This window comes from Thunnus thynnus, chromosome 11 (genome assembly GCF_963924715.1).
Source record: "Thunnus thynnus chromosome 11, fThuThy2.1, whole genome shotgun sequence".
In the NCBI taxonomy this organism is placed as follows: domain Eukaryota; kingdom Metazoa; phylum Chordata; class Actinopteri; order Scombriformes; family Scombridae; genus Thunnus; species Thunnus thynnus.
Window position 1 is genome coordinate 23449140 of NC_089527.1, and position 27944 is coordinate 23477083.

General features: G+C 40.7%; 1 protein-coding gene across 6 annotated transcripts in view; it reads right to left on the reverse strand.

Moving 5' to 3' along the window:
* Positions 1-27944, reverse strand: part of il1rapl1a (interleukin 1 receptor accessory protein-like 1a) — a 279430-nt gene that overhangs the window by 79370 nt on the left and 172116 nt on the right. For all 6 annotated transcript variants that reach the window (XM_067603961.1, XM_067603960.1, XM_067603958.1 and 3 more), the window contains 3 exons: positions 14733-15018; positions 6543-6729; positions 5039-5192 (listed from right to left, as the gene is read on the reverse strand). In XM_067603961.1, coding sequence (XP_067460062.1) covers positions 5039-5192; positions 6543-6729; positions 14733-15018 — 627 coding nt within the window. The remainder of the gene's footprint in view (positions 1-5038; positions 5193-6542; positions 6730-14732; positions 15019-27944) is intronic.

The window sequence follows — 27944 nt, forward strand, 5'->3', positions numbered from 1 at the left end:
AGCAGAAGAACTGTAAGGAGCCTTTTACTGCGATGAGACGATGTCCTGGATCACCTCCCTACACCTGAGCTCCTCATTACACACACACACACACGCAAACAACACTCTCTGTCTCTCCAACACACACGCGCTGCACATACAATATGCGTGTTGCCATATCTCAGAGATGAGATCTAGCTCAGAGAGGCAAGGGCAATCAGGTTGCTGCAAACCCTGATGGATGAATCTTAAATGCAACAGTGCCTTCTGGAGACTTGAAATCCAGCAACAATACATTCCGATACAGTGAGCAGGCAATAAAGCAAACACCACATGCAAAGACACGAAACACCTGCAGCAATCACATATGTATTTTATTGTCTCACACACACACACACTTGTATACAGTACCAGTCAAAAGTTTAGACACACTTTCTCATTCAAGTGAAGGGAAGATGTGTCCAAACTTTTGATTTGTACTGTATATGTATTTATTCACAGTACATAAAGCGTCTCCACACTCACAGCGGATATTCTACAGGAGGTAATGTAAGGTAGACGATTCCTCCCCTCCCCTCGATTTCTTCTTGCCCTCTGCACCTCCTATTCACTGTGCCAAATGGTACATTTACATTGGCCATAACCTCAATCACCATGCTTGCAGGCTATGCTGAATGTGCAGACAGATATTTCTACAGTGAGGGGATGCAGACAGAGGTATAATGGGAGCAATAGATAGAAACCCACGCCCGAGGCATCCATCAAACCAAACGACTCCATTACAGTAAGTCCGACAGAGGCAAACGGTAATGTGCACTGTGATAAACACTAGGATAATAGTCTGTTTATAGTCCTGGACACACTGTTTCTGCTGGGAAACACCAGCGAGGAATACAGATAAGATACAGGAGCACCAACCTCTCTATCTTTTTCATTCTTTCTATCTCTTCTCCCCTCTCTCCTTTGTGTTATCAGTCACTTTAACTCCCTTGTTCTCTTTATCCTTTTCCGCTCTCCCTGTATAATATTTTCCTTCCAGCAGCACGCAGAGGGAGCTGCATACATCAGCTGAGCAGGGCTTTTATCTGGTGTTATAGTATTGTAGCATTACCATCACAGTGCTGAAGTGAGGCCTGTGAGAACTATAAAAATTGAGTAGAAATGATTAAGATGTGCTATAAAAAAAACCGACATATCACACCAGACGCTCATAGGTATGCATATATACTGTATATTTTAAGAAGACAAACACACAAGCATGCATACATGATGTGGCCCATATACTATATGTGCATGTATCAATTAATCATCACTGAGGCATTGCTTCTTGTGCCTCTGATAGCAGAAGGGAGCAAACACAAGAGTAGACTAATCTGACCACACTCTGTATTCCTCAGAGGAACTGGGAAATAGCAAACCTGCTGCTGCTATGAATCAATTATAAGAGTACACAAAAAGGCACTCTCTTTACATGTGGGAGGTTGAGGTTAAGGTCAATGGAGAGGAAAGAGAAAACAAAATATTTCCATCTGTTGATTACTCTCGATATACATCCTGTATCGCGGCACAGGCTGTACTTCCACCTCGCCCCCATGTCCACATCCTCAGAGTGAGATAAGAACATTTAAATGCACCCTGACATAAACTGGAGAGAACATAAAACGAGGCAAGGGGTCGCTGTTTCTTTTACATTTCTATTAACCTGTGAAACATCAACGCTTGATTAAGGGGCTCCTGGATCAGCCTGATCTGAGCGAGCCTGTGTTTATGCCCATAGTTAACCTCTATTACAAGACTGACCTCAGTTCAGATTGTGGCTCCTCCGCTGCTTCTAATGGAGGCTGTTACACAGTGCAGCAGGGTGAGGACAGAACACACACATACACACACGTGAAAATTGCAGCGAGGCAGGGTCAAAGCAAAGGCCAGTGTCTATTGCGCTATATTTAAGATCAGTTAAACTTAATGACCTCCTTCATCCTCTTGGCCTATCAAATAAACTACAACATTAGCCCTCGGATCTCAGACACAGTTTGGCCTTTTATGCCTGCTGCTCGGGCAATATCGGTTTTAACAGGATGTGATAAAATATGGATAATCTCACGCCCACTTGAGGGGATGATGGTGTAGGTTTATTAAAGGCAATGGTATAATAAATGGTGTAATAATTATAATAATTTTATAGTAGAGGCACCTCAGTCGATGATACAGAATAGGTGACTGATACAGGCACCTTTTGTGATGCTGTAAAAAAAAAAAAAAAGTTCTCTACACATCAATTTTCTAATAAATAGTGACACCGGGTCAGTCACACTGAGTCTGTTTACTAAGGGACAGTGAACATCCTCATTCTGGACATGTTCTTCATGTAAATTATTTCATGTACTGCAAGAGGAGAAACAATAATGGGATCCTCACATCAACATGCTGCATTGAAGCAGTAGAACATCGCACCCCGGGTGTCAAATAAAATTACTTCCTCTACTTTGATGACTTATTGACATTTCATTATAAGAAACATGCAGAAAGGTACCTCAGACAGTGTTTGATGTACAGTACCAGTCAAAAGTTTGGAAACACCTTCCCAATATAGAGGTAGGTAAATGTAATCAAGAATAAAATGACTTATTTCCCTCTTTTTTTTTCTGGTTCCTATCGTTCAGCCAGGTTTATTGAATACACATCATAATGCAGACAGGCAACATGCGGGGCTCATACACTGCACAGAAAGAAAATGGTAGTTACGAACATGTCTGTCAGTGTTCTAGCATTTCTTTCTCTTTCTTTCCTCCCCTCTGTATCCTTCTCTCGCTCTGTCCACACTCTCTTCTTCCTTCTTTCTGTATCATTGATGTGAACTATGTATATTTATAACCCAATAAAGCTTTTATGACCACTGTCATTATAGAGCATTGAGGTCAGGCTGACAGGCTAACAAACACACAAGGATACAGCCAAGGTATATAGAGCACATAAGCAACATGGGAGTGTGCTTGGAAACATTCAAACTATATACTGTAGCTCACAATAACATATATTAAAAAAACACATATTGACAACAACAATGTTAATAGATCAGACATTACAAAAACAAAAAACTGACCCTTTAAACTTCTAGCACAGGACCCAAAGTCTAATAAACCTACTGCTTCTCACATGTTTTATAGAAATATGCTGCCCATGCATGTCCCAGGGAATTTCTAACTGAGGTCCATAGGGAATCATGGAAAAGATGAGCACGTAGAGTACTCTGTGATGGAAATAGTGATAAAATGAGATCTAGTGTATCTACCTCCTATCTGCCTCATACTTATTGAGCTCCGCTGGGGATAAAATGCTTACCCATCAATCACCAGAGCAGCCAATCTGGAAGCTTTAGCCTTATCCAGTAGCACACCAGGCGCAGGTTGAGGTATGTATCTTCCTGTTTGATCTTGGCTAGATAGCAGGTAGTCTGTGTACCTCACACTACTATCGCCCTCATATCACATAAGAGCAATGACCAGCCACACAAATAAACACCAAACAAGATACCAATCAAATGCTAACACTACTTCTGTGTTGACTAACATAGACTAACATTGTATACTCACATTCACACACACACACACACACACACACACAGACACACAGACACACACACACACACACACACACACACACACACACACACACACACACACACAGAAATGGTGAATCCGCCAATAGAGCTCTACAATCTTATTTAGTTAAAAATCAAACACAAAGACCAAGCCAGCACAGGCAAAATTGTTTTCCTATTGTTTTAATTTAGATTTAAAACCACACACCCAACATGAGGCAATGCAAAGCAACCAGATGTACTGTGCACACTGAAACAAAATGGGCGGGATTATCTAGACCGGTTTGAGAGAATGAAAAGGAGAGGGGAAAAAAAGTATTTGACCTTTTAATCAACCCTAACCAGAGTAGTTGACCTGGAAGAACACACACACACCAACTGACAGCACCCAATCCTTGGGTCTCACCCTGGAGTCCACTCACAGTGAGAAAGAAAGAAAAAAAGAATGTATGTATTTATTTCTCTTGTGCGCAAATTACTGTGAGGCCCTTATCAGACAGAGTACTTTTTAGCAGCCTGGGGCGCCTTTTTGTAATTGTTTTTCGATGAGCGTGAAGCTTTTTGCTCGCTGCTTTTGTGTTGCTTAGCGCCTCACGTTTTTTCCGCTCTAAATGTCTCGTGTTTTTGGAGGAGCACCCTGAACACCTCGAATTGAAAAAACTTCAACTCGGAGCAGAAAAGTACCCAACATCATTTGTGTTTTTTCCCGTTGTCCAATCAGATGAATTTGAGAGGCGGGCCTTCTGTGGCGGTGACGACAATAAATGGAGACAATAATCATGGAGGACAAACTAGCGGTGGCTGTTGCTGGATACCTGGAGGTATATGACTTTACCAACTGTAGTTACCATGATCTGAACAGAAAACCAAGCCTGGGGGTGAATTAGTCCGTAGTGAGATTTCAGGTAAGTTGTTTTGATTTGGTGGTTGCCTAGCAACAATTTAAAAAAATGCAGCAAGCTGCTGTTTTTAAATTGTAGGCTTCAACAAAAAAGGCAGTGCGGTGCACCTCACATTTTTCAACCTGCAAAAAGTGCTCTGTCTGATCGGGCCCTTAATCTCCTGACCTTGGTCCTGGCTCTTTAGCTCTCTGTGTGAAGGGGTTTAGCCTATAGCCTTAAATATTTCAACACTGCTTGGTTGGCTGGAAAGTGCTGAGTTAGAAGACGAGATAGAGGCCAAGCCACAGCATTCAACCTCCCCCAGCAATTAACACAACAGCAGGATATCGCTGCAGTTTGCTTGCAGTATGTGTATGTGTGTATGTGTGTGTGTGTGTGCATGATGTGTTTGGTACCATCCATTAATTTCTTCAAGTGCCTTTGCCTGTAACAACTGCTACTCTACTCATTCTTCCAACATCGACTACCACATAAAGTATTTGTAAAAGAGACAATTCCTTCCCTCTCCATGGTTAAAGACACAATTTCATCCTTTGTGATTCTCCTGAAAACTTACCTGTGACGGTGAGCTCAGTCGTCCTCCTGACTACAAAGCCACCAAACTGGACTTCACAGGTGTAATTTCCAATGTCATCTTCCTTTACCTCCTGGAAAGACAGAATATCTCTCTTCTGGATGATGCTAGCGCGCCACTGCTTTGGATGGCATTCCTGTGCATTAGAGAAGGACAGGCAGGTCAAACTCAAAACTTAAGTATAGAAGTCGCTTGAGATAAAATGAGATGCAATGGACGGATGGAAAGGTATTGTGTACAGTGTGTGATCGGGAGAAAAATATTCTGTACAAGGCTCCCTATGAAATTTATGACTTTTGCTCTGCTTCATAATTAATTACATCCATAAGATTTCAAGTGGTGTGAATTGGACACAAAAGCTTTAAAACATAACTGAGCATTAAAAACGTGGGTGAATGGTAGGGATGCATAGCTTGGCACTCTGACATAAAAATTCCATAAGGTAAAATGAGAAGGCTTAGCCATTATCCTACTTATCCAATCAAGATTTATTGCACTAAACTAAATATTCTCAATTCAATACTCCACTAAGGCCACAGAGGACAGTGAATGTTATTTACAGAAGTCTCTGCTGACAATAAAAGTGTGTTTATTCGGCGTCTGTGTGCATGTGTGAATATATGTGCATGCAGGCACAAGGAGAGACTCCATGACATGATCTTCGGTGCCCTGGCAGGGACAGCGATGGCTCGGCAGATTCCATTCCACCATTGCTCCCGGCAACTTTCGAATTCAATCACTGTGGCTCCGCAGTGGTCCAAATAACTCTAGGTTCCAGCACTCCCAGTCATTACCCAGACCGTAATTGAATTCTGGAAAAACCTAGAGGTCGAGCCCGGCCAGCTAATCTACTGCTGATCTGCCTGTGATTAGTCTGGCCTGAACCCTTCTCCGGGATGCACATTGTTGTCCACAGGCCGTGCCTGACCTGGGAAAGGCAGGAACCCAGGTGATAGAATAGTAGGTACATGCTGAATAAAGATCAGGGACTAGGAGCATTTGGAGGACATCCACCCATTCCGCGGGGCAAAGAGTGACATTGCACAATTTTCTCCTCATACACATTTTGTGTTGATTATAAAAGCCAGCTCTGTAGTTGCCCTCTGCTCAGTCCTTCTTCTCTGTAGATGACTCTTAGAACGGTGTGGCGCACTCAGTAAACACAGTTTATATAACTCATTGTGATCACTGCATCCATACATAATCTGCCTAAATGATCTGGAACCACGTTTCAAACAAGGCTTTTAAACATAAACAGCCAAGAAATTAGATGGAAACAAACCAATGAAGCATTCAAGAGTATTTCTTGCTTGTATAATCACAAAGACAGGCACCCTCCTTATTACTCTTCCCTAACATATATCAGTATTCAAGACACACTCACATATAAAAAACATCAATTAACCTCAAATATACAAGTAGTACAAAAAATCTCATGGCAGTAGTGATGATCATACAACCACAAACATGCTAAGAACTACCTCACCTTGTACCAGGTAATGTCTGGGTCTTTGCCAGGCTCAACATAGTCATCGATATCAGGGCAGAGGATATCTTTAGTCTTGCTGAGCTCAGCCTTCTCAGCTCGTCTCATGTTGGAGTTGTAGCACAGGTTTGTGTCATTCTCCGCCACAGTGAGAGACATGGAGACCTTCATGCAGTATGTGGAGTTCCTGTGGACAGAAAAGCAACAAGACAAGAAGATAAAGATTCATTTTTACTTGTAATACTGCAATATAAATAGTACTGATGTTACATTATAGAATATAAGGCAGAAAAAGGGCATTCTTAATTGTGATCATTCACATACAAAAAACTTATACAGTGGAATTCCATGTTTATTCCCTTTGTTATCCTTTTAGTTATTTAATCCTTTTCCACTCCTGCTCTGCTTCCCTCCCCTTCTGCTATGTTTGAGGGTTTGGCAATAACGACGTGTTCAGCAGCTTTACCGAGTCAATGACTCACGCTCACGACAACTATTGGATTTATGGAGGGAGTCAGCTGGGCCTGGGAATGCTAATCATAGAGGAGACAAACCCTGAGATAGTCCCCACTGCACATCTTAAACCCACCCCCATCCTCCTCGCATCCCAGCAACCAAACCAAACACTTCAGTCCTGATGCACACACACACTGACAGAGATGAGGGATGCCTCTCTCTCTCTCTGTGTTATTAATGTTGTCTCATCATCAAAGCCAACATCATTTTATCCCCCACCACCACCAGTAACACAATGCCATCCCACTGCATCCGCTTCCCCAGAAGTGACTGTGATGGGGTGTTCCCTACAACAATTGGCCAACAGTATATGGACACCAAAAAACACCCAAAGTACAAGGACACCTTTGTTGCTATAACAACCTGGCTGCAGAGATTTATTGCCTTTCAGTCACAAGAGGTCAAGCACTGATGTTGGGCAAGAAGTCCTGGCTTGCATTTTGTGTTGCAGTTCATCCCGAACTTTATCAATGGAGCTGAGGTCAGGGATCTGCGCAGGCCAGTTCTTCCTCGTCAAACACTGAAAGCCAATTTCTTTATGGACCTCACTTTGTGTACAGGTACACACAAGGAAGAGCCATCTCCAACCTGGTGCCACAAAATGGTAAACGCACTGTAAAATATCATTAGATTACATGGTGTAGCATTAAACATAACATGCTTTTTGCAATTTTCTGTCATTTATATACTGTTATAATGTTGGATGTCTATGTTACACAAAATTCCAAAACATAAGGTGAATATATGTAAAAAAGGACATCTTTAAGTCAAAAGCAAGGGCTTCAGCCTGCTCTGACAGCTCCATTTGCAAAAGTAACCTAGCATCCCCATCAAACTGATGTCAGTTAATGCATGCCCATGAACAGCCGTCCATTCCGTAGTCTTTGTTGCTAAGGTTGTTCCACGGGCTGCTCATGTTGTCCATTCACACATTTCTGATTGGAATCGGGCTTGAACATGTATGATTATATTTGAGAAATTAATATTTCTGGTAAAGAACTGAAAAAAGGAAGTGAAATCCGACTGGTATTGTTTGTTTAAGTAGCCTCTGGAGCAGGCAGAAGTCTGCTGAGGGGCAGCTTCTGTGAGCTAACCAATCAAAATAGAGTGGGCTCATTGGGAGGGGGGCCTTAAAGACACAGGAGCTAAAATGGCCTGTTTCAGATAGAGGCTAAACTGAGGGGCTGTGTAAAAGGCCAGTAGAAGATAAATAGAGTTTTTTGAACTGTAAAACATGCAAAGATATTCCAGCAGAGTCCCAGAATAAAAATATATACCTGGAAATGTGCATGTTCTGTCCTCTTTAAGGTTTCCCTTAATTGGAACTAGGAGCATAGCCCAAACCATTAAAAACAGACCCAGACCATGAGTCCACATTCTTTCAAATGTGTTTCTGTTGTCAGCCACCTGGCCCAGCCTAACTGTGATCTGACTCGGTCAGTCACATTAGTCAAACGGCGGGGCTGTGTGTGCAGCCATATGGGCTTTCATTTCATTTCATTACATTACATTTACAGCTTGCCAGATGCTCCCATTCACTGTAAATGACAGGGTTTCATATGATCTACTCAGGTTATGGAAGCAATAAGGGAGTCACCTCTCTTATATAAACACCTCTGACCTCCTGGGGCCATAAAACACAGATGCAGACACATGCACGCACACACATGCTTAAAAGACAAATGTAGCCACGCGCAGCTGTGGAAGACTGGGTCTAGATCGCAATGAGAGGAACAGAAGGAGAATAGCTGCCGGGAATGAAAAAAAAAAAAAAATACTGTATACTTCTAGAACATAGAGGATGACTAAAAGACTAAAAGGGCATCTGGAAAATGCTGTAGGAAGCAAAAGTAAGATGTAAGATACTGCAAGAGAGCTATGCCCTCTTGGTGTTCAAATCTAACATCATTGACTCAATGCCTCCTATCTGGAGGGAACAGAGTGGGAAGACACTGCGCTGTAGGCTTATAGAGTACACTTGGACAATAAGAATAAACACAAGCATGCAAACACACTCACCAACACAAATGTTGACACATGGATGCACATGTAGGCAAATCTACACACCTACAAAGTCAACCCCTCCTTGCTTAATAATGGGGAGATGATCAGAAATGACCTCTCGTGCACCTGAGCCATTGAAGTCCCCAGGGAGCCAATAGAAGACATCTCTACATGTTAAATAATTCACAGCAAGCACCCTGTGGTGTTGTGGGAAGGTGTCAGCGGTGGTGCGTGATTGATGGACAGCCGGGGGTCGATGCACAGTCCTGCGGTGTCTTTCACGTCTGTCACATTCTATTTGAGTGTAACTGCTTTGGATATTAGTCTGCACCTCACGTTAGCTGTAATTCTCCACGCATTATTATCCCACATGTTGGATAATCTAATCATGGAAAGGAAATACACATGGTTTCACCCACCCCAGAACACAGACTCATTACTAGAATTATTATGAAATAATTCATCAGGTGAAACATAGAGGGAGTGTGGTGTGTGTGTGTGTGTGTGTGTGTGTGTGTGTGTGTGTGTGTGTGTGTGTGTGTGAGAGAGAGAGAGAGAGAGAGAGAGACAGAGCGAGGAGGAGAGGAAGAGAGATTGATGGATCCGAACTGATGTTAAAGACCTTATGTGAGATGACATGCAGAGGAAAGTGAGGCAGAGAAAGAGCAAAGGAATGAAAGAGAGAGAGAAAGCAAAAGAAAGCACATGGAGATTGCTATGTAAATGAAGTCACCTTCACATGAGAGCGATTAGACTTACATTTCCAGACAGAGGACAAAGATAACCGTTCACACACATGCACACACTAGGTGCACACATGTTTGCAGACAGAAAGACACACACTTCAGTGAAACTGTGTGCCTCCAAATCTCTGAGAAAAAACACCTGGAGGGCTTCAATGAAAAGCTGAACTTAACACAGAGGGATTTACCTATATTTATAGACAGAACACGACAAGCCGCTCTTGTAAACTATCCTGCCATATATACAGTGCAGTCAGAAGGTATTAGGGCAACGACACATTTTTTTGTTGTGTTGGCTTTTATACTACAGCACATTGGATTTGAAATAAAACAGTGGCTATGACTTTAAAGTACTGTCTATCAGCTTTAATTGGTTTACATCCTAATCAGGTTGTATTATGATATCAGTGAATAACTTGAGGTTTGTGTGCAGCCTTATCTGACCAATCAGTCATTGTAGTCAAAAATATCTTGCTAGACTTTTAAGAAGTACACTTTAACTAACAAACATTGAACGTAATAAGGTGATAGACATCATACACATACATTTTCTTCACAAGGAACGATTACATCTGGTATCACTCAGGTGAACCTTTCTTTCAGTCTTTCAAGCATCCGTCATGATTTTACATGTTAAAGAATAATTTTTGTAAGACATTAAAAAGAAAAGGTATTCCACCGGCATGATGTCTTATGTTAGACTTGATAAAATATTCTACTGTTATGCAGTGGAAGTGGTTGTGGTAGGAAGTGTTCAGATCTTCAAAAGCAGCAATACTCACTGTAAAAATACTCTGTTGCAATCAAAAGTTTACTTGCATGTACCTAAAATACATAAAGTATCAAAAGTATCCTCATAATGCAAAATGGCCCCTTTCAGAGTGTTATTATATATTTTCTATTACCGGATTATTATTATTGATTCATTAAAATTTGAGGAGCGTGTTCATTTCATAGCTGGTCAAGGTGGACCTAATTTTGAGTATTTTAGATATTACTGGGTAGTTTAACCTATAATAAAAAAGAGAGACTAGGACAGCACTCCAATTTGACTTTTTAATATTGCCACAATATTAAAAAGTCAAATTGGAGTGCTGTCCTAGTCTCTCTTTTTTATAATTAACTACACTGAGGATCCAGCAACCAGTCCTCAAGATCTAATCATGAGTTGAGCGCGTTTTATCTTATTTTCTATTTTAACCTGTAACAATGTATTATATTTGATGAGATGATCATTATAGCAACCTGACCACCTCCCCTGCCTTCTCCACCTCCCCACCTGTCTCTCCCCTCTTTACCACTCAGCCCCTGTCTCGTTCTCCCCAGTCTCCCCAATGGCGATTTACACCCTTATGGTAGGAATGAAAAGCTCCACTTGTGTTCTGGATCCCATCCCATCCACTCTTGTTAAGGAGGTCTCCCAGTTATCTCCTCATTCATCACAGAAATCATTAATTCATCTTTCAGCTCTGCTCCAGTCCCCCAAACACTCAAACTGGCTGCTGTCACCCCCATCCTCAAAAACCTGGACTCAACCCCGATATCCTGACCATTCCGGCCCATCTCTTCTCTTTCTGTCAAAAGTACTGGAACATGTCACCTCCCAACTCAAAGCTCACCTCATCTCCAATTACCTGTTCAAACCATTTTAATCTGGTTTCTGCACACAGCACAGAACAGAAACAGCCCTCCTCAAAGTCTACTGCAGCTCCTTCACCACTCCTCTGCCCCATGGCGTCCCCCAACGTTCGGTGCTTGGTCCTTTCCTGTTCATCCTCAATATCGTCCGTCCTCATGGTCTACGCCGATGACATCCAGCTCTACATCTCCACTAAATCCATCACCAATGCAACTCACTCCAGTCTAACCAACTGCCTCACTGAAATTAAATCATGGATGCAAGCCAACTTCCTCAAACTTAACTGTGATAAATCAGATATGATAATCATCAGCTCCAAATCCCTCACCAAAGCCACTCACAACTTCTGCCTCACCATCGACAACTCCACTCTGTCACGCTCCCCACACATCTGCAACCTTGGAGTCACTTTTGACAGCAACCTCTCTTTTGAACACTACGTCAATCTAAACACCAGAACTGCCCTTTTCCACCTAAAAAGCATAACTCATCTCTGTCCATCACTCTTCTTCTCTGTTGCTGAAACTTTGATCCACTGACTTTCATAACATCCAGAATTGATTACTGTAACAGTATTTATGACATCCAAAGTCCTAAATAAACTCCAGGACATCAAAAACTCTCCTGCTCCCATACATAATTATGCCCCCTCCTACCTCACCGACCTGCTCTACTGCCGCACTCCTTCTCCCTTTTTGTTTATCATCCTTTTAACTTCTGTAAAGCATCTTTGAGTACCTTGAAAAGTGCTCTATAAATAAAATGTATTATTATTAAAAATGTATCATATGTTGTGTATGTGAAATCTTTATTTTTAAAGTAACTGTTAATTATATCTGCCATTAAATGTAGTGGGGTAAAAAGTACAAACTTCTCTTTGAAATGTAGTGAGAAGAAGTACAAAGGAGCAGAAAATACTCGAGAAAAGTACAAGTGCCTCAAAATTATACTCACTGCAAGTGCTTAAATGTCCTCAGTTCTTCACTACCACTGTGTTCAGTATGCCATTACGAGTGATTTTGAGTATACTTCATTTGCTGCATACATTCATTTGCTGTTTTGTTTTAATATATCCTAATTGCAATTAAATCACAGAGATTTTGCAATTGATTTCATTTTATATTTTAAAAAATCTTATCATAAACCATGATTGCCCTCATAAGCACAGATTCAAGAAAAACACGTGGTTGCGGAGGTCATTGAAACCATTGAAACACGTCTCATCGGACTAATTTTCACTGACATAAAATTTGTGAATTTGGCATGTGCAGTGTGTGCTCATTCTGAACTGCTATACAGTACCAGTGGCACTTAATGAGCTTTTAATTACATGTGTTAATGATGAGATTCATACAACCGAGTAACTCATTAGGTTGTTGGATTGGGGTACACAGTGAGCTGTGAGTTTAGTAGTTATATATTAGGCAAATTGAATACCAAACGAATACATCAGCCTTGTAATAAAACATACCTTTATGAGGTGGTTGCCATAATATGAGGTGCAGTTCGGATATCTGAGGTTTAAATGGATAAATTAAGGTCTCCTGGAGGTACTTTATAAAAGCCAAATGTGGGCAAGAAAAAAAAGGAGTTTTTTCCCCTCTCTCTGCTTGCAGGGAGTTTTAGGGGAGAATGTTTGGGTCATATGTGCTAAAATGTGTGACTCAAAAGCTTACCCCTTTACAAAAAGACAATTGATTTCAGCTCAGAGGCAAATCTCTTGCAGTGTTCTGATTAGGGTATCTGAGAAGTTTGAAATTCCCCCAGCTCAACACAAGCACGCTGAGAAAGACAGACCTGAGGGCACTTTTTACAACTGTTGTGCTCTAAAGAATTACAGTATGCTCTGAATTTCAAACACGGCATTTGAATATGAGCAAAGCATTGTTAGAAGAAACAGTCAATAATCAAAGACAATATTAATTTACAGTAACACATTGTCTGGAAAGCATTTCTACCAGATTAGTGCTACAGAGTACAATAATGAAATACAGTATAGACTGGGGTATCGTTGCACACAAACATTCTCCCCCCGGTCACACTCCATGTATTCTGAAAGCCTCTCCGGGTCTTTAAGAGGCCTTCAACTGGGTTTATTAAAAAACTCTCTGAAATGAAGAGCTGCAATGAGCCGTTTATTGAGGGATGTTCTCCACTGCAAAGGTTAATAAGTTACTGCCACATAATTATGCATCTTGTATTAGGAAGGGTCTCTCTGTAACGGCCCACTAAAGTGTGTGTGTGTATGTGTGTGTTTGTGCTTTTACTTGTGTTTGTATACAGTTATCTCTCTTTGTCCACATATTGCCACTTGCCACTTCGCAATCATTGGCTCATTCACAGCTGTATAACTAGTAACATCCAATCATATTCATGCACGTGTACAGATTATGCTCACGCCAACGTCGTTTGCTGACGTAGCTCCTGCAACACCCTGACCCCAATGTGGTATTTTGCATTGTTGATTTAACTAAGATTTATGTTCATGTATGTTTATTAAGAGGGATTACCTTTAAGGACATATGCTTATTTGCTTTCTTTCCGAGAGTTAGAGGAGAAGATCAATACTCTGAAGTCTGTGCCTTATGGAGCTAGAGCTGGGAGAAGATTAGCTGCTGAGCATAAAGACTGGAAAACCGAAACAGCTAGTTAAATCACGTTGCAGCACATTACGTCGCACAAGTTCTGTTTATGGGCAGACTAAACAATGATACAGCACACCATATGTCAGGCGTACTTTTGAACTTTGGAAAAACTGGGGAAAAGGGTGAATCTTCTCTTCTAACTCAGCAAGAAAGTGTATAAGCATTTTCCCCAAAATATCAAACTTTCTTTGAGAAAAATATAATTTCACTATAGAAAAACTATATTATATAACTTATGAGCTTATATATAACTATAAAGCTGGTTAGTTTCATCTATAATAATCCATCATATTATATCAGTTGATATATTTTGTATCTAAAATCCTAATCTAAGATTATTTTCATTTTAACTGTATATATCTATTGCACTGCTACTAGGAGGGATTCAGCCCCCTCTATGTACAATTTTGAAGGACTTTTAAGTGTTTTATAGTGTGGTTATACTTAAGTAAACATTTTGATTTCTTCTTTTGCTGCTGCCAATACCAACATTTAAAGAAAGAGTGAAAATAAGGCATGACAGAAGCCCCATGTCTGAGTTTGCCTAGGGCCCCCAAATCACCAAATCCACCTCTGCTTGTTACTGTAAAAAGCATTTTAAATGCATCATCCCCCAGCATACATTCTTTTCCCTCCATCTTACCGTAAGACACAGGAATAGAGGCCCACATCCTGGAGGTCAGCAGGTCTGAACCAGATGGCGTCCTCCTCCTTGCTCATGCGCACGCCATCGAAAGAAATGGGCTCCTCAAAGTCACTGTGGCCAAGGCCGGAGCTGCGGTACCACATGAGGCTGAGGCCCACACTCTGTGCCTGGCTGTAGTTTGCCCGGATATAACCATAGAACAGAGCACACTTTAGCCGCACCGGCTCACCCTGTAGCACCCGGTACTTTAGATAGTCCACTGACCAATCTGTACAGCCATCCACTGCAAAGAAGCAGAAAGAGAAAGAGATATTCATCAACACATTACTAAGGTGTGAGGGATTAAAAGATAATAAAATATGTATGAGCACATACATGTATGAGACGAATTGGTTGCAGTGTGATTACAACATATAGTAATATATTTACTGCACAATAATAAAACAATAGTATGCATCTTCACGTTACTTCACAAGAACATATGAGAGGGATAAAGATTACCAGGTCATAAACCACCTACAATAATCCTCCTCTTACTTATTATAAAACACTCCCTAAAATAGCTGTATTAGTCACAAAACACTAAGCTGTGTACAGTATGCAAGTATAAAACTGTTTCATATTGTATGAATATTAATGTCTTTTTTACTCCATATTATGTTGAGCTTGTGGAGGATTGCAACTTCACAGTGCAATGCCTGTAGTAGACACCTATCTCCTCTGCTCTCCTCTCACTACCTTGAGGTTGCTCACACATTCAGAGCATGTGTGCCACCTTGGCCTCTGCAGAGACAGCTTAGACGTTTCCCTGCAATATCCAAACACGCAACCACTGTGACATTTGGGAAAGTGATGTCAGACTCCTCCAAGTGCCGAGGATGCGCCACAGCTTCACTGCCACAAAGTGCACGGCTAGTTCATTAACTAGGAATACGCCTCAAGCTCTTAAAGTAAGGCGTGTTTCTTGTCTAACAGCTCCATGAACAGATATATTTTCCTTAGGCTCTTTGTCTCACAGTTTTAATCCAGAGTGATCATCTTTTTTCTACATACTGCATGCTACTGTACTCTTAACCCTGACTGGACTGAGAGGTTGGCCTACATGTCCAACTAGGTTAGTGTGCATAGTACAGTGGAAGTAGAGTAGCTCATTTTACAAATAAAATCACAAGCTAACACGTGCAATACAGACAGAAACTATATCTCTTCCTGGCCTAATTTTGAAATATATACTTCAGCTCCTAATAAAGTGCACAAGAGAAAAAAGGGAGGCATAGAGCAGCTGAAAAGACATTTGACAAAAATCATAGACAATGGCGCAGCCCCTCAGGCACACTACAGTTAGTAGATCTCTCCCAATTACCAAGCTACTAGAGGTTAACCTATGGCCAGCTATCAGTCTCTGACTACTTGGCTATCATTTGTTTATCCAGCAGGTGCATAATTGGGAGTACATGTGTGTGTATGTGTAACCAGAGGGATTGAGAGACAGAAGTGGTGATGGTGTGGTGAGATAAAGTAATAAGAACCCTGCTGCGTGCCAGTCTGTGAGTGATACAGAGCCTCACAGGGACAGCTATGCTTGTAATTAATACTCTTAATTACCAGGGAAGTAATGTGTGTCTTTGTGTGTGTGTGTGTGTGTGTGTGTGTATGTTTGCATGAGTGTGCATTCCCTATACGAATGGTTGTCTGCCTAATTATGTCTGTTAATTACCAGTGGGCTTAGCTACAAATGTGTGTGTGCTTATATATGAATGTGAGAGAAACACAAAGTGTGAGTGCGGAGCGTAATGTGTGAAACCCTGTCTAATTATCGCTCCTAATAATGAGAGCAGGGCCCCTATAGATACAAACAGGCTCGCATTCACTTCTCACAACTTTAAACCTGATTACACAACTGTCACATATCTTGAAGTAATAAACACTATTAACAATTTTAATTCCAGCAAACAAGCTGTATTTTTTTGTTTAGAGTGTTAAAAAATCACAGCAAAAAACAAAATCTGATTGCATGATTCACTTCCATTCCATGCATGTATCATCTTTTCACAGAGATAATCATCAAAGAAACATTAAACCATAGACAACTACTCATCCACTGACATTAGGATGATTTTCCATTGAAAGCAGCCAGTAAGTCCCTTGCTCTCTCTGCATATCAATCTGGTAATCATCAGGGACAGTAGAGGCTTCATTCAGCCTCTTCTTTATTCACCCTCGACACCTCTAATGGATATGACCTCTGCCTCGCTCTCTCCGTTTCTGCCCTCTCTGCCACAGCAACGACTGTTTATTCTAACAAGCTTGTATCCCGATTCACAGTCAAACAAACATTTTATTCAGTGCCTTTCACTTGCTTTCACCGACGGACGTGTATTGTCCGAGAAACATTTAAATATCGTCTGACTGTGCAAACAACTTTGCATGCATAAGGGTGTGCGCATGTAAACACACACACAAAATCACACACACAACAAGGAGACCTTTCATTCCTTACAGACCTCCCAATGGGAGTTGTCTAATGCGGTGGCCTTTTGTGTGGGGGGAAACCATATTTACGTCTGAAACTCAAAACGGTTTTATCAACTCAATTAGAGGCTGACATTTCCCACATCCCCATGCTGGGCTGGAAAATCAATGCTTCCCGCTGGAGGAATACTGCAGTCCCCACCTCTCACTCTCTCTGCGGACAGCACATACACATCTACACACACAAACACAAGATCTCTCCCTTGTCCTCCCTGCACCTCTGGGACATCGCACCTTTTGTAGTGATCCTGTTCAGCCACTCTTAGACAAGCCCATAATGTAAAGGACGTTTCTGTATAGACACATTCCCACATGGCTGTCAGACTGAAGGAAACTGCCCCAGTGAATCTTACTGCAGCACTGTTAAGCTGCAGCACTCTTTTACCGGCTAGTGCTACACTCTGCTGCTGCTGATGCCCTCACACTGCTACATCACATGACGTGTAGGGCATAGGTATGGACAGTGCAAGGAAATAGCAAGGGGGGGAATGTCAAGCTACAGGATGTGTGTGTGCCTCACAGACCCTTATTACATTCTGTGTCTGGGCAGACCTGTCTATCTTTGAGTGACACTAAACCAAGGCAATAAATAAAGAGCCCTGAGCTAGAATAAATTTACCCATGTACACACATAAACACTCATGGAGTCACACACACACACACAAAAACAAATGCACATTCACAACACCCACAATACACACACACACAATCACAGAGTGAGCTACGTGTCATCTAAGTCAACTCCTGCTTTTCTTTCCCCCTATAATCAAATTCACATTATCCCTTCACAATGCTATATCACTCCATTGTGCCTCTCTCCTCTTTCCTACTTACATGTCTCTCACTCGCTCTCAAGTCGCCCTCAGTAGTTGCCCTCTCTTTCCTCATCACTACCTGCTCTCCTAATGAAGTGTAATTATCAGATGTTGGGTGGGCGGCAGGGTTCTCGCAGGCCACAAAGACAGTCAATGATCTATATGTGGATAAGGACTCTTAATAACTTTCTGTCTCTCTCATTCTCTTGCTCTCCTCCTCAATTTACACCCACTCTGTGTACATAACTCCATCTCTATCCCTACCCAGCCGACTCATTCCTCCTCACTTGATTTTTTTTTTTTGTCCTCCATTGCCTATTTTATGTTTTCTAATTTATCTTTGGGACAACAGTGAATATTTCTGTCTTCATTCAGTATTCTGTAGTTAATTTTTTGTACGAAACAGATTATTATTATCTTATAGAACAAAAATCTTGTCTAACCATGGAGGCAAAGTAATGACCAACTTTATCAACTATGGAAATTCACCTATATATTCTTGGCAAAGGCTAATTATGTACTAAAGGTGTCCGTGGATTTCGGGCTCCATCGTGGCTTAGAGCTGTTCTGACCCTCAAGGTAATTGTGCAGAATCTATCGTAAATGGTTCACTGCACTAGGAAGCCTTGGTACAAGATAAAAATACCATCCATAATCTTTCATCAAATTACATATGATTCTCCTGCACTGCGCACATTATGATTGTAGATCTGTACTGAAGTAATGCGTGATAATAACATAGATATACTGTACAGAGTAGTAAATGTGCATAAAAACATTCTTGGATTAGCCTCTTATCACAACTTGCTCTATTATAGGCTCATCACTTTGTCCATGTGTGTTTCTCTCTCTATCTCTCTTCACTTTAGCCTCAAGATTAGTTAAAGTGCAGATCAAGGACCAAGTTTTCACCTGTTGAACCCAAGCTGTCTTTGTAAATCACTGGCTTAGTCTCTTCAGCCAACAGTTACACTGCAAGTCCCTGTCCATGCCTTGAATTTGAATTTACAGCCTATAACAGTAGGCCTCCAAATGGATCTATCCTGGGCGGATCCTGTGTTACTGTAATTCAGTCAAATACTACGGTGGCCCTGAGGGTCAAAACACATTTCATAAAACACAAAAAACATTTCACAAAGCACAAAACGCAAACCACAAACAGGAAAGGTAGGGACAACAATGCTTGTTTGTGACTGGACAGAACCCAAGTCCATCAAGATTGGTCAGTGATAGCTTTCTATAGGAAGTAAACTCCCACAGATGCACTGACTGGCTGTGAATGTATAATAGGGTGCTACTGGGCCTTGTCTTCATTGAAAAAGCTATCAAGAGAGCCTGGCTGCAAACAAGTTGATGTAAACCAGAGGCTCCCTGACCCCAGTCTGCAGACAAGAACATTTAGTACCAGACCACGAGGGAACCATGTGATTCAGTAAAAAGCTGGACAATCATTATATACGTTTGTAGGCTATTATAGGCTATTTCGGGGGTAAATACCTTGAACTTGGCACAGTCTGTGCTGCATTTTCCTCATCATTCCCAGTCATGCCATTGCCAACCTCTCTATCAGCTGACTAGCCACAACTGTGAATGAGCCAGCATTTGTGGCACATGAATGAAAATTGAATGAAATTTTTCAAAACCTTGTTATATTGCTCATGAAAATAGTCATTCTTATTGCCATCCATGAAGCTCATATACATAACACCATATCAGATCAATTCATGTAAATACTTCCATGGTAATTGCCGTGCCAATTGATTAAGTTCAGAGACGACAAAAAATTGGATTGTGTAAGCACAATTACAGCCCAAGGTCTTTGAAGTTGAAATGTAATTTGCTGCAGGATTCAGTTTGGATTATGATAAAAATGTTACAGACTGATAAGGAAAATAAGCTTTAGTGTCATCCATCTTTGTTGTCTGGGATCCACAACAGAACAGACAGTTAATGTGGCCTGGCTTTGTTCTGATCTTTCACCGGTCCATTAGGGATCTGTTGTAACAGGAACTGACATGACCTGAATTAACATTAAAGTTGCAATAAATTACATCTAGCCTCACTAGATGTCAGCAAACAACTGTTTTCTATGTAAAGATATCATGAAGTAATGGTGACCTAAGCAGAGAATAAAGTCACAATCCCTCTACGTGTGTTGTTATCCAAGCTTCTCTGTTCTTTGTTTTGGTGGCCGGTCCAGCCATGCATGCATGTTAGTGCATGTGAGTGTGCATAGTAGTGCATGTGAGTCCCTCCGTGTCCTCCGCGTCCATTTTCAAGATGGCGGCTGCATCACAAACTTTCTCAAATTACAGCTAAACAGTCAAGTAAAATACATTTCTCAAAACATTTGAGGCGAGAAATAGGCAATGCACTAACAGAGCTGTTGGTTCAGGGACTGCTTTCTTTCTTTTTTCCCCCCAATTTTATTGAATAAACGACGTGCACATTTGCTTTGGTCTGAGATGCTGGTGCTATAGTGCGACATCTAGTGGTTGAATGGTGTGTATTGCAGCTTTAATACCATACCTTTTTTGTGTTGACAAATGACAAATAATTTATCATTCTTGTAAATAATAAGTCAGCACCTCATATGCTATATGTCAACCAAAAAGTTATCTTATATAAATGATGCACTCATGTATTACACATTATATGTCTAACTGAAGCAGGGCTGTGTATTAATATTTGCGTTTAACACCCCCCGGTCTTTCTGCTTGTCTTTGTACCTACACTATATGAAACTTTCTGTGTCTTTTTAATCTCCCCCTCTGTGCTGTGCCACTCCAAATTTCTCTGTCTCCAAATCATTCTCCCTCACTGACAGTTCACCACTGTTCATTTATATGCAAATGTGGACCAATACTGATAATTTCTCTCTAAAGATGGTGGTGCACTACCTTTGCTGTCTATACAAAAAACAGCGTTACAGAGAGAATGATATTCTACTTGTATAATTCTACCTTTCGCTTTGTCTTTCTATCATGACTGAATAATGAATGTAATAAAGAGACAAATTTCCCCCCATATACCACATCTGATACTGTCAACATATTAATATTAGTAAATATTTTACTCTTCTTTAATTGTATACAGTGATTTTAAGGTGTTAATGCTTCTGTAAAAAATATATCAGACACAGAAACCAATCAGCAAAAACAATTTTATGTTTATGTTTTATTCTAATTTATGTGGAATTCATTTTATTAACTACATATTCCTTAAGCTTCCTGGATTGTTTGTTGGGTTTACTGTACACTTGTCTGTAATGTGAAAATAATTATCCATACCAAATTTCATACCATCTGGTCAGTAGTTGTTTAGCAGTAGTAGTTATCTTGCTTTGAGCCAAAATATCGGCTGATGAAACAACTGTCCATCTTTAGGCCCATCTGCAAAAAATTGTACTAAACTATCGACATTGACACTTGAGTTTGAACTCTATCAAGTGTGTGGAAAAGTGTTATTGTAATTAAGGACTGTAAGAGCAAACACAGAGAAGGGGGAATGTGAAACTTTGATTGGATGTGATGTGAAGGCTGCATATGCAAATCAAACAAGCAGCAAGTCTGCCATGCCTGCTGCCATACAGCTACCCACTGACACAACCCCAAGCTGATCAGCCTAATGCCAGCCTTGGAACATGTTCCCACTGCTGGGGGGCTGGCTATTGTAGCCCAATTTTTGCTGCTTTTGCTGATTGTTCAAAGAAATATTGAGTAATTTACCCTGAATTTGGTTCTTTTACAGCCCTTTTATCTTGTTGGTTGAAATCTGCCTTTATACCTGCCTGTAATCAATTCCACCTCATTTCCCCTGTATAGTAGCTTCCCTCACCATAACTCACAGAAAATACAAAGTTCACATAGCTGAGAGTATTTTGCTGCAAAATATGTTTGACCTTTGATTATATCAGCCCATTCTGCTCTGGTTATGTCCTGGGGATGTTCTTCAACATGTTTTAGAAGTATCATATTACCTCAACCTTTTGGAAATGTGTTAATTCCACTCTGGCTGATTCACTATAATGTGAATATGTTCCATATTATGCCTTGTGTCTGTAACACATCTTTTACACTTAATAAGTGAAAGATTTTCTGGGTTTACCACCAATATAAAATATATTATATAGCCTTACCCCTGATTTAAACATAAAAAATCTCTTGTTTCTTACCTGTAGGAAAATTGGGAACTGCAAGGTTAAACAAGGCCCACCCTGAGACTGTAGAAAATACAAAAATAAAGACATGAATAACTCAAATACTAAACTAGTTGCTCGTTCACTATACAGTAAATTGAGGGCATTATTCCCATTTAGATCTGCTTAGAAAACAGACCCTGTGTGTATGTCCACATCATTACATGAGATATGCTCATCTGATGACCTCCACTCATCATATCTTACTGTGTGTGAATGAAATCAGAGCTTCCACTTCTCTGCATCTGGCTTTATTATTTTTTCATCCAGACATTATTTGTAGTGCATGCACTGCAAATTGTGCTGCAATGCACAACAGCGTTACATTAAACTACTGAACCTGCACCTGAGGACCATAGAAACGGATATAGGAACGGTAGGGAAATGAAGAAAATCTAATTCCTGAAAGTAGATGTTGGCATTTGCATACATATTGGCAGAGTAATTTCAAAGGCAACATGACGCTTTGAGAGATAAACCAAAAACAATACCTACTGTACAGCAAAACTGCAGTAAATCCTCAACAATGAGATTTACCCCACAGAATCTAAGCAGGTGTTCAGAAGAGAACTGAAGGTATTTGTAGCTAAAATAACTTCAAAAAGTAAAATAGGATGGAAGATATATTCAGTCCAAATGTACAAGTAGTTTATAGGCAAATCATATTGACTTTCAAGTTTGCCTGAAAGTGACAGTCCTGTTTCTATTGTTTCATACAGAAACCAGGGTGGGTTTGTTGCCCTTGACCAAGTTCAGCACAGCTCACTCAGATCCTTTTAATAACTCTCCAATTGACTTCAAATTAACCAGAACCCGTTATAGAACAGAAATTTCCCCTGTTGTGTGAGAAAGGGTGTCACTGAGACATTAGCTTTTGACTTTCCTCTCTCTCTCTCTCTCTCTCTCTCTCTCTCTCTCTCTCTCTCTCTCTCTCTCTCTCTCTCTCTCTCTCTCTCTCTCTCTCTCTCTCTCTCTCTCTCTCTCTCTCTCTCTCTCTCTCTCTCTCTCTCTCTCTCTCTCTCTCTCTCTCTCTCTCTCTCTCTCTCTCCCTCAGTCATCCTTTCTTCCTTTCTCTTGATGATAAAGGCTCTTTTTAAGGAGAACAGAAAGCTTGTCAGGATTTGGCCAGCTGGAGAAAGTCATTTGAGACCCAAATTGATGCGCTCGGGACTCTCAATAGTATCTCTCCAATAGTGGGGGCAGGATAGAGGGAGATGTGGTGGCCGGGACATTGTTCCTCGTAAATGGCTCTTTATTTCATAGGCGAAGTTGGGAAATGAGCAAGACCGTTCATGGCTGCTGCTGTGCTGAGGAGGATGGCCATGCGTAAAATAGAACACATAGAAACAGGAGCCACTAATATGTTAACAGCGAAAAAGTCTATGGCGCTCCTACATCATATGCAGTTTTACTAGCGATGGAAACACATGCAAATTAAGTCCCTATAAGTTATAAAGTCAAGGCTGTGTGTGAACAACATCCATCATGCTGACGGGGTGTGGGCAGGCTACATGGACATGCATTCATACACAGCCTGGCTGGCTGAGCCAAGCCCCTTGGACCATGAAAAGGAAGAAAAGCCTGGAGGAGGAGAAGCATTTCAAATCATAAGATTTCCAAATGCGAGGTGTGTGTGCACATGTGTTTCTCTGTGGGCAAATGTCTGTTTGTCTACGCAGGTGTCAGTCTGCTGTGTAGTATTAAAATGCCAGTAATTTCTACTCTCTCGGTGTGTTTATGTGTATGTGTGTTTGTGTATGTGTGTGCCAGTGTTCTCCATTGTGCAGCTGTGATCCATGAGATTCAGGCAGAGCTGTCACTCCCCTAATCTCCCCCAGTAGAAATACAGCTTGGAAAATGTCATCTGAACATTCCGAATTGTGTTTACACTCGCTGCAGGTTCCATCACTTCTAATTTGACAAGTCATTATCACCCATGCTCCTCTCTCCCTCTTCCCTCTCTCGGGCCCAAGACACAAAAATAAAGAGGAGGAAGAATGACAAAACAAGGGCATTAAATCCGCTCACAAACACACAACTGCACTCTCAGTAATCAGGTAATCCAAACACCTCGACTACAATATTGATGATCATCGCTATTTTCATTCATTCTGTAAACTTCACATCTTTCGAGAAAATCATCCCCTAAAGCCCGCCTATGTTTATAAAATATAAAAAACTCAACAGGAAGCCTTCATTGTGAAGCAGTTGGCTGTCAGGTAAAAGGCAGCAGCTGGTGGCTACATGTGTACTGAGAGAAGCTCGTTCCACATCCTCAGGCTTACAGTTAAGTTAACAGTGACATGGACTGCAGTGCAGTGGGAATTCAGAATTGCAGAGAAAATGGTGGACCCCCTCACACTTTGTGAGATTGTATATGTGACTTTTTTAGGATGCTGCACACCATCTTGTCATCCAATATTCATCTCACCATAGATCATAACTTAAATTTTTAGAAAGCTTTTTTCGTTTGCACCTAAGAAATATTGCTAAAGTTAGACCATACAGTACCTGGCACTTTACAATGCAAAGATATTGATTCATGCCCTCGTCTTTTGTCATCCTGACTATTGCAATGCTTTTTTAATTGAACTTCCCAAGAAATCAATAAACAGTCTTCAGCTGGTACAAAACGCAGCTGCCAGAGTTTTAACCAAAACAAGCAAAAGAGAACACATCACACTCATTTTAGTATCTTTACACTGGCTCCCTGTCTCTTTTAGAATCGATTTTAAAATTTTATTACTAGTTTACAAGGCCCCGAATGCTTTAGCACCTCCATACTTTGTCGATTATCTCTTTATACACCCAGGCGCTGTCTTAAGTCAATGAGCACTACAACACTAAATGTACCAACAGTCAAGATAGAAAAGCATGGAGAGACAGCCTTTTCCTGTTATGGACCAAAACTATGGAACAGCCTGCCCATAAATATTCAACATGCAATTTCTGTGAATTCCTTTAAGAAACATGTTAAGACCTACCTTTTAAATCATGGGACTGTTTACAATTTTATTGGCTTGCCTATTTTATTGAATCTCACTGAAAGTTCTTTAAAGACCATAAGGTTGTCAGTTTTATGTTCAGGTTTGTTTGCTGTTTCTGCTCAGTGTGACTTGTGTATTTAAGTTATATTCATGTGTAAGCTGGGTTTTCGGATTTCAGTTTGCCCTGAGTTTTTCCTTCTGTGTTCCCAGCCTGCTTTTCTCTCCACTCTTCCTTCCTCACCTGCCCTGCATCATCCTCATTAGCCCTGCCCTTTTCCCAGTGTTTTCCCCAGCCTATCAGATTCTGTTCTGTTCTCCTGTTTCATCTCTTCATTCCCCTCACTTGAGTTTCTCCACCCATCTCCCCACCTGCACCTCATCTCATCGTTAGTTCAGTTAGTATTTCAGTCCTGTGTTTCAGTTGAACAGGAGAAAGGAGTTTCTATATTGTTTGGTTCTGTTCAATTCAGTTTTTCTTTGCCTGCATTTGAGCTAAAATAAAATAAAAGAATCATACTGCCTGCGTCCTGCATTTGGGTCCATCCCCTGCTACTCTTCCTGACATACAAGGCCTATTCACATACAAAGTATACAGTTTACAACACAATAGATAATGACACAGACAGGTGGCGAGATGTGGTAAGCATGGAGTTAAACAGCAGATTAATCTAATATTCCTTCATAACCATAATTTAAGTTAATAAAGACTAATTATGGATGTTTGTAACTTGAAAAGGTGAAAATGCTCAGTATTTCCCAAGAAAAGAGCAGTGCAAGTAGAGAAAAATCTGAACAGAAATTGCTCTCTTTTTTCTATTTTATACTTTTTGTCATCTTGTGACCCCACCCATTTATCAAGGTTAGCTAAATTAAATCTGAAACTAAGCACTTATAATATCAGACAGGTCAGTTAAATTCAGAGTGTTTCATAGTGGTGTAATAAACCAGATCACATTCAATTAGAAAACTCTAGGATGGCATCTAGACAGCATATTTATGTTCTCATCAAAAAGAAGCAATGCACATATCATACTGTAGAAACATGACTTGAACATATTTCTTAATTCTTTAAGAGTTCTTGTTCATGTCAAAAAGTATCACTGCATGTATCAAATGCACGAATTACTCACTCTTGTTTTCTATATGCATGAATGAATTCTCGCAAGCAGACAGCTTCTAAGCTCATTCTCAAACCACACACAGTCAACAGGTGACTGAACCACTTCTAAATGCAAGACTGAAAATCCACCTTATTCAAAGTCTCAGCAGGCAGGCTGGTAGTGCTAGCAGTAACGTTAGCGTCATTATCTGTTCTATCATGATCGCGGTTGTGTTGACAGGATGAGCAAGACGAGAGGTAAGATGTACTCTCTCGCTCCTTGTGTTTTAATACACTCAATTTGTACTTTCTCTCCGTTTGCTCTTCTAGCTAGATTGAGAAAAACACATCACCTTGATCGCTAACTTATGTGCACAAGCCCAAAAAAATGTACCAAGAATAAGAAGGTTACTGTTCTTCAACCCTTCTGATTACAGTCACAACTCTGGTGTCATTTAGAAGGTAAACCCTTAAATTTTACAACCAAAAAGTCAGAATGAGTATAAATGATCCTGAAAATAATGCCACAGAGGCTAAAGTGTCCCACCGGTGGGACAGTGTTGCTTAAGCCACCTCCCCATCCCAAAAAAAACTTGCTGAAACTGAGCTGGCTCTTCAAAAGTTTATTGGGTCATTGGATTTTGTATCCTCAGGGTTTGTGAATGAGCATTTCTCATGACCTCTATTACCAGGCATTTAACTTACAGCCTGGGGGGGAGAAAGCTCAAAAATGTGCAATGTAGCTGCAAACAGGGACACACACAGGAAATTGGGTCTTAAATAGACACTACCAATGGTTAAGACTGGAGTTCTGGTTAACTGTGCCAATCTCTGTAGGTCAGCCCTTAAATTCAGATTTGTACTCCATTGAGGCTGTATCCCGCGGAGCTATCCATGGTGCTGAACAGTAATGGGTATATGAGTTTTTCTGATGCAGACCACAGCACACAGTGTTCATGGTTGTATGCACCAGTCTCACTTGGCTGTCAAGTTAGTTGTATCTAAACTGGTGTGTTACTTAAGTCATCAATGTGCATATTCATTATTTACCATGTTTCATAATACATTGGGATGATTTATTCATCTGAGACATTAAGCATCCTAGCGATACTGTATGCATGCATGTCTCTATGGAAAACTCTTATGTCTTAATTTTTTTCTATCTCTGTGTATTTTGGTGTGCTAGGTAAGTCTTTCTCATTGAATGTTTAAAACTGGCGAATATGGTGACTTATTGGGAAATTGAAGGTGAAGGTGAAAGAATCCAATTTTTTAAAAATGTTTTTCTTGTTGATAGGGTTTTGGTGATTCTCTTCATTTTGACCTCTAAAACAAATAGAACCCCCAAATAAGAAGAAATTCTTGTCTTAAAAAATGAATACATAAAATCATGGGCATGAATAAGAAATGTGACGCTAAATCAAAGTGATGGCAGGAGAATTGACAATGAGAGAGAGGGTGGGAGAGGGATGGAAGCAATGGCCCATCCATCCAGTCAGGAAAGAGACATTTCCAGTGAGAGCCAGCACTCAGGGCCAGAGGAGTTAATGACAAACTGCCCTAGGCCTAGATCTAGGC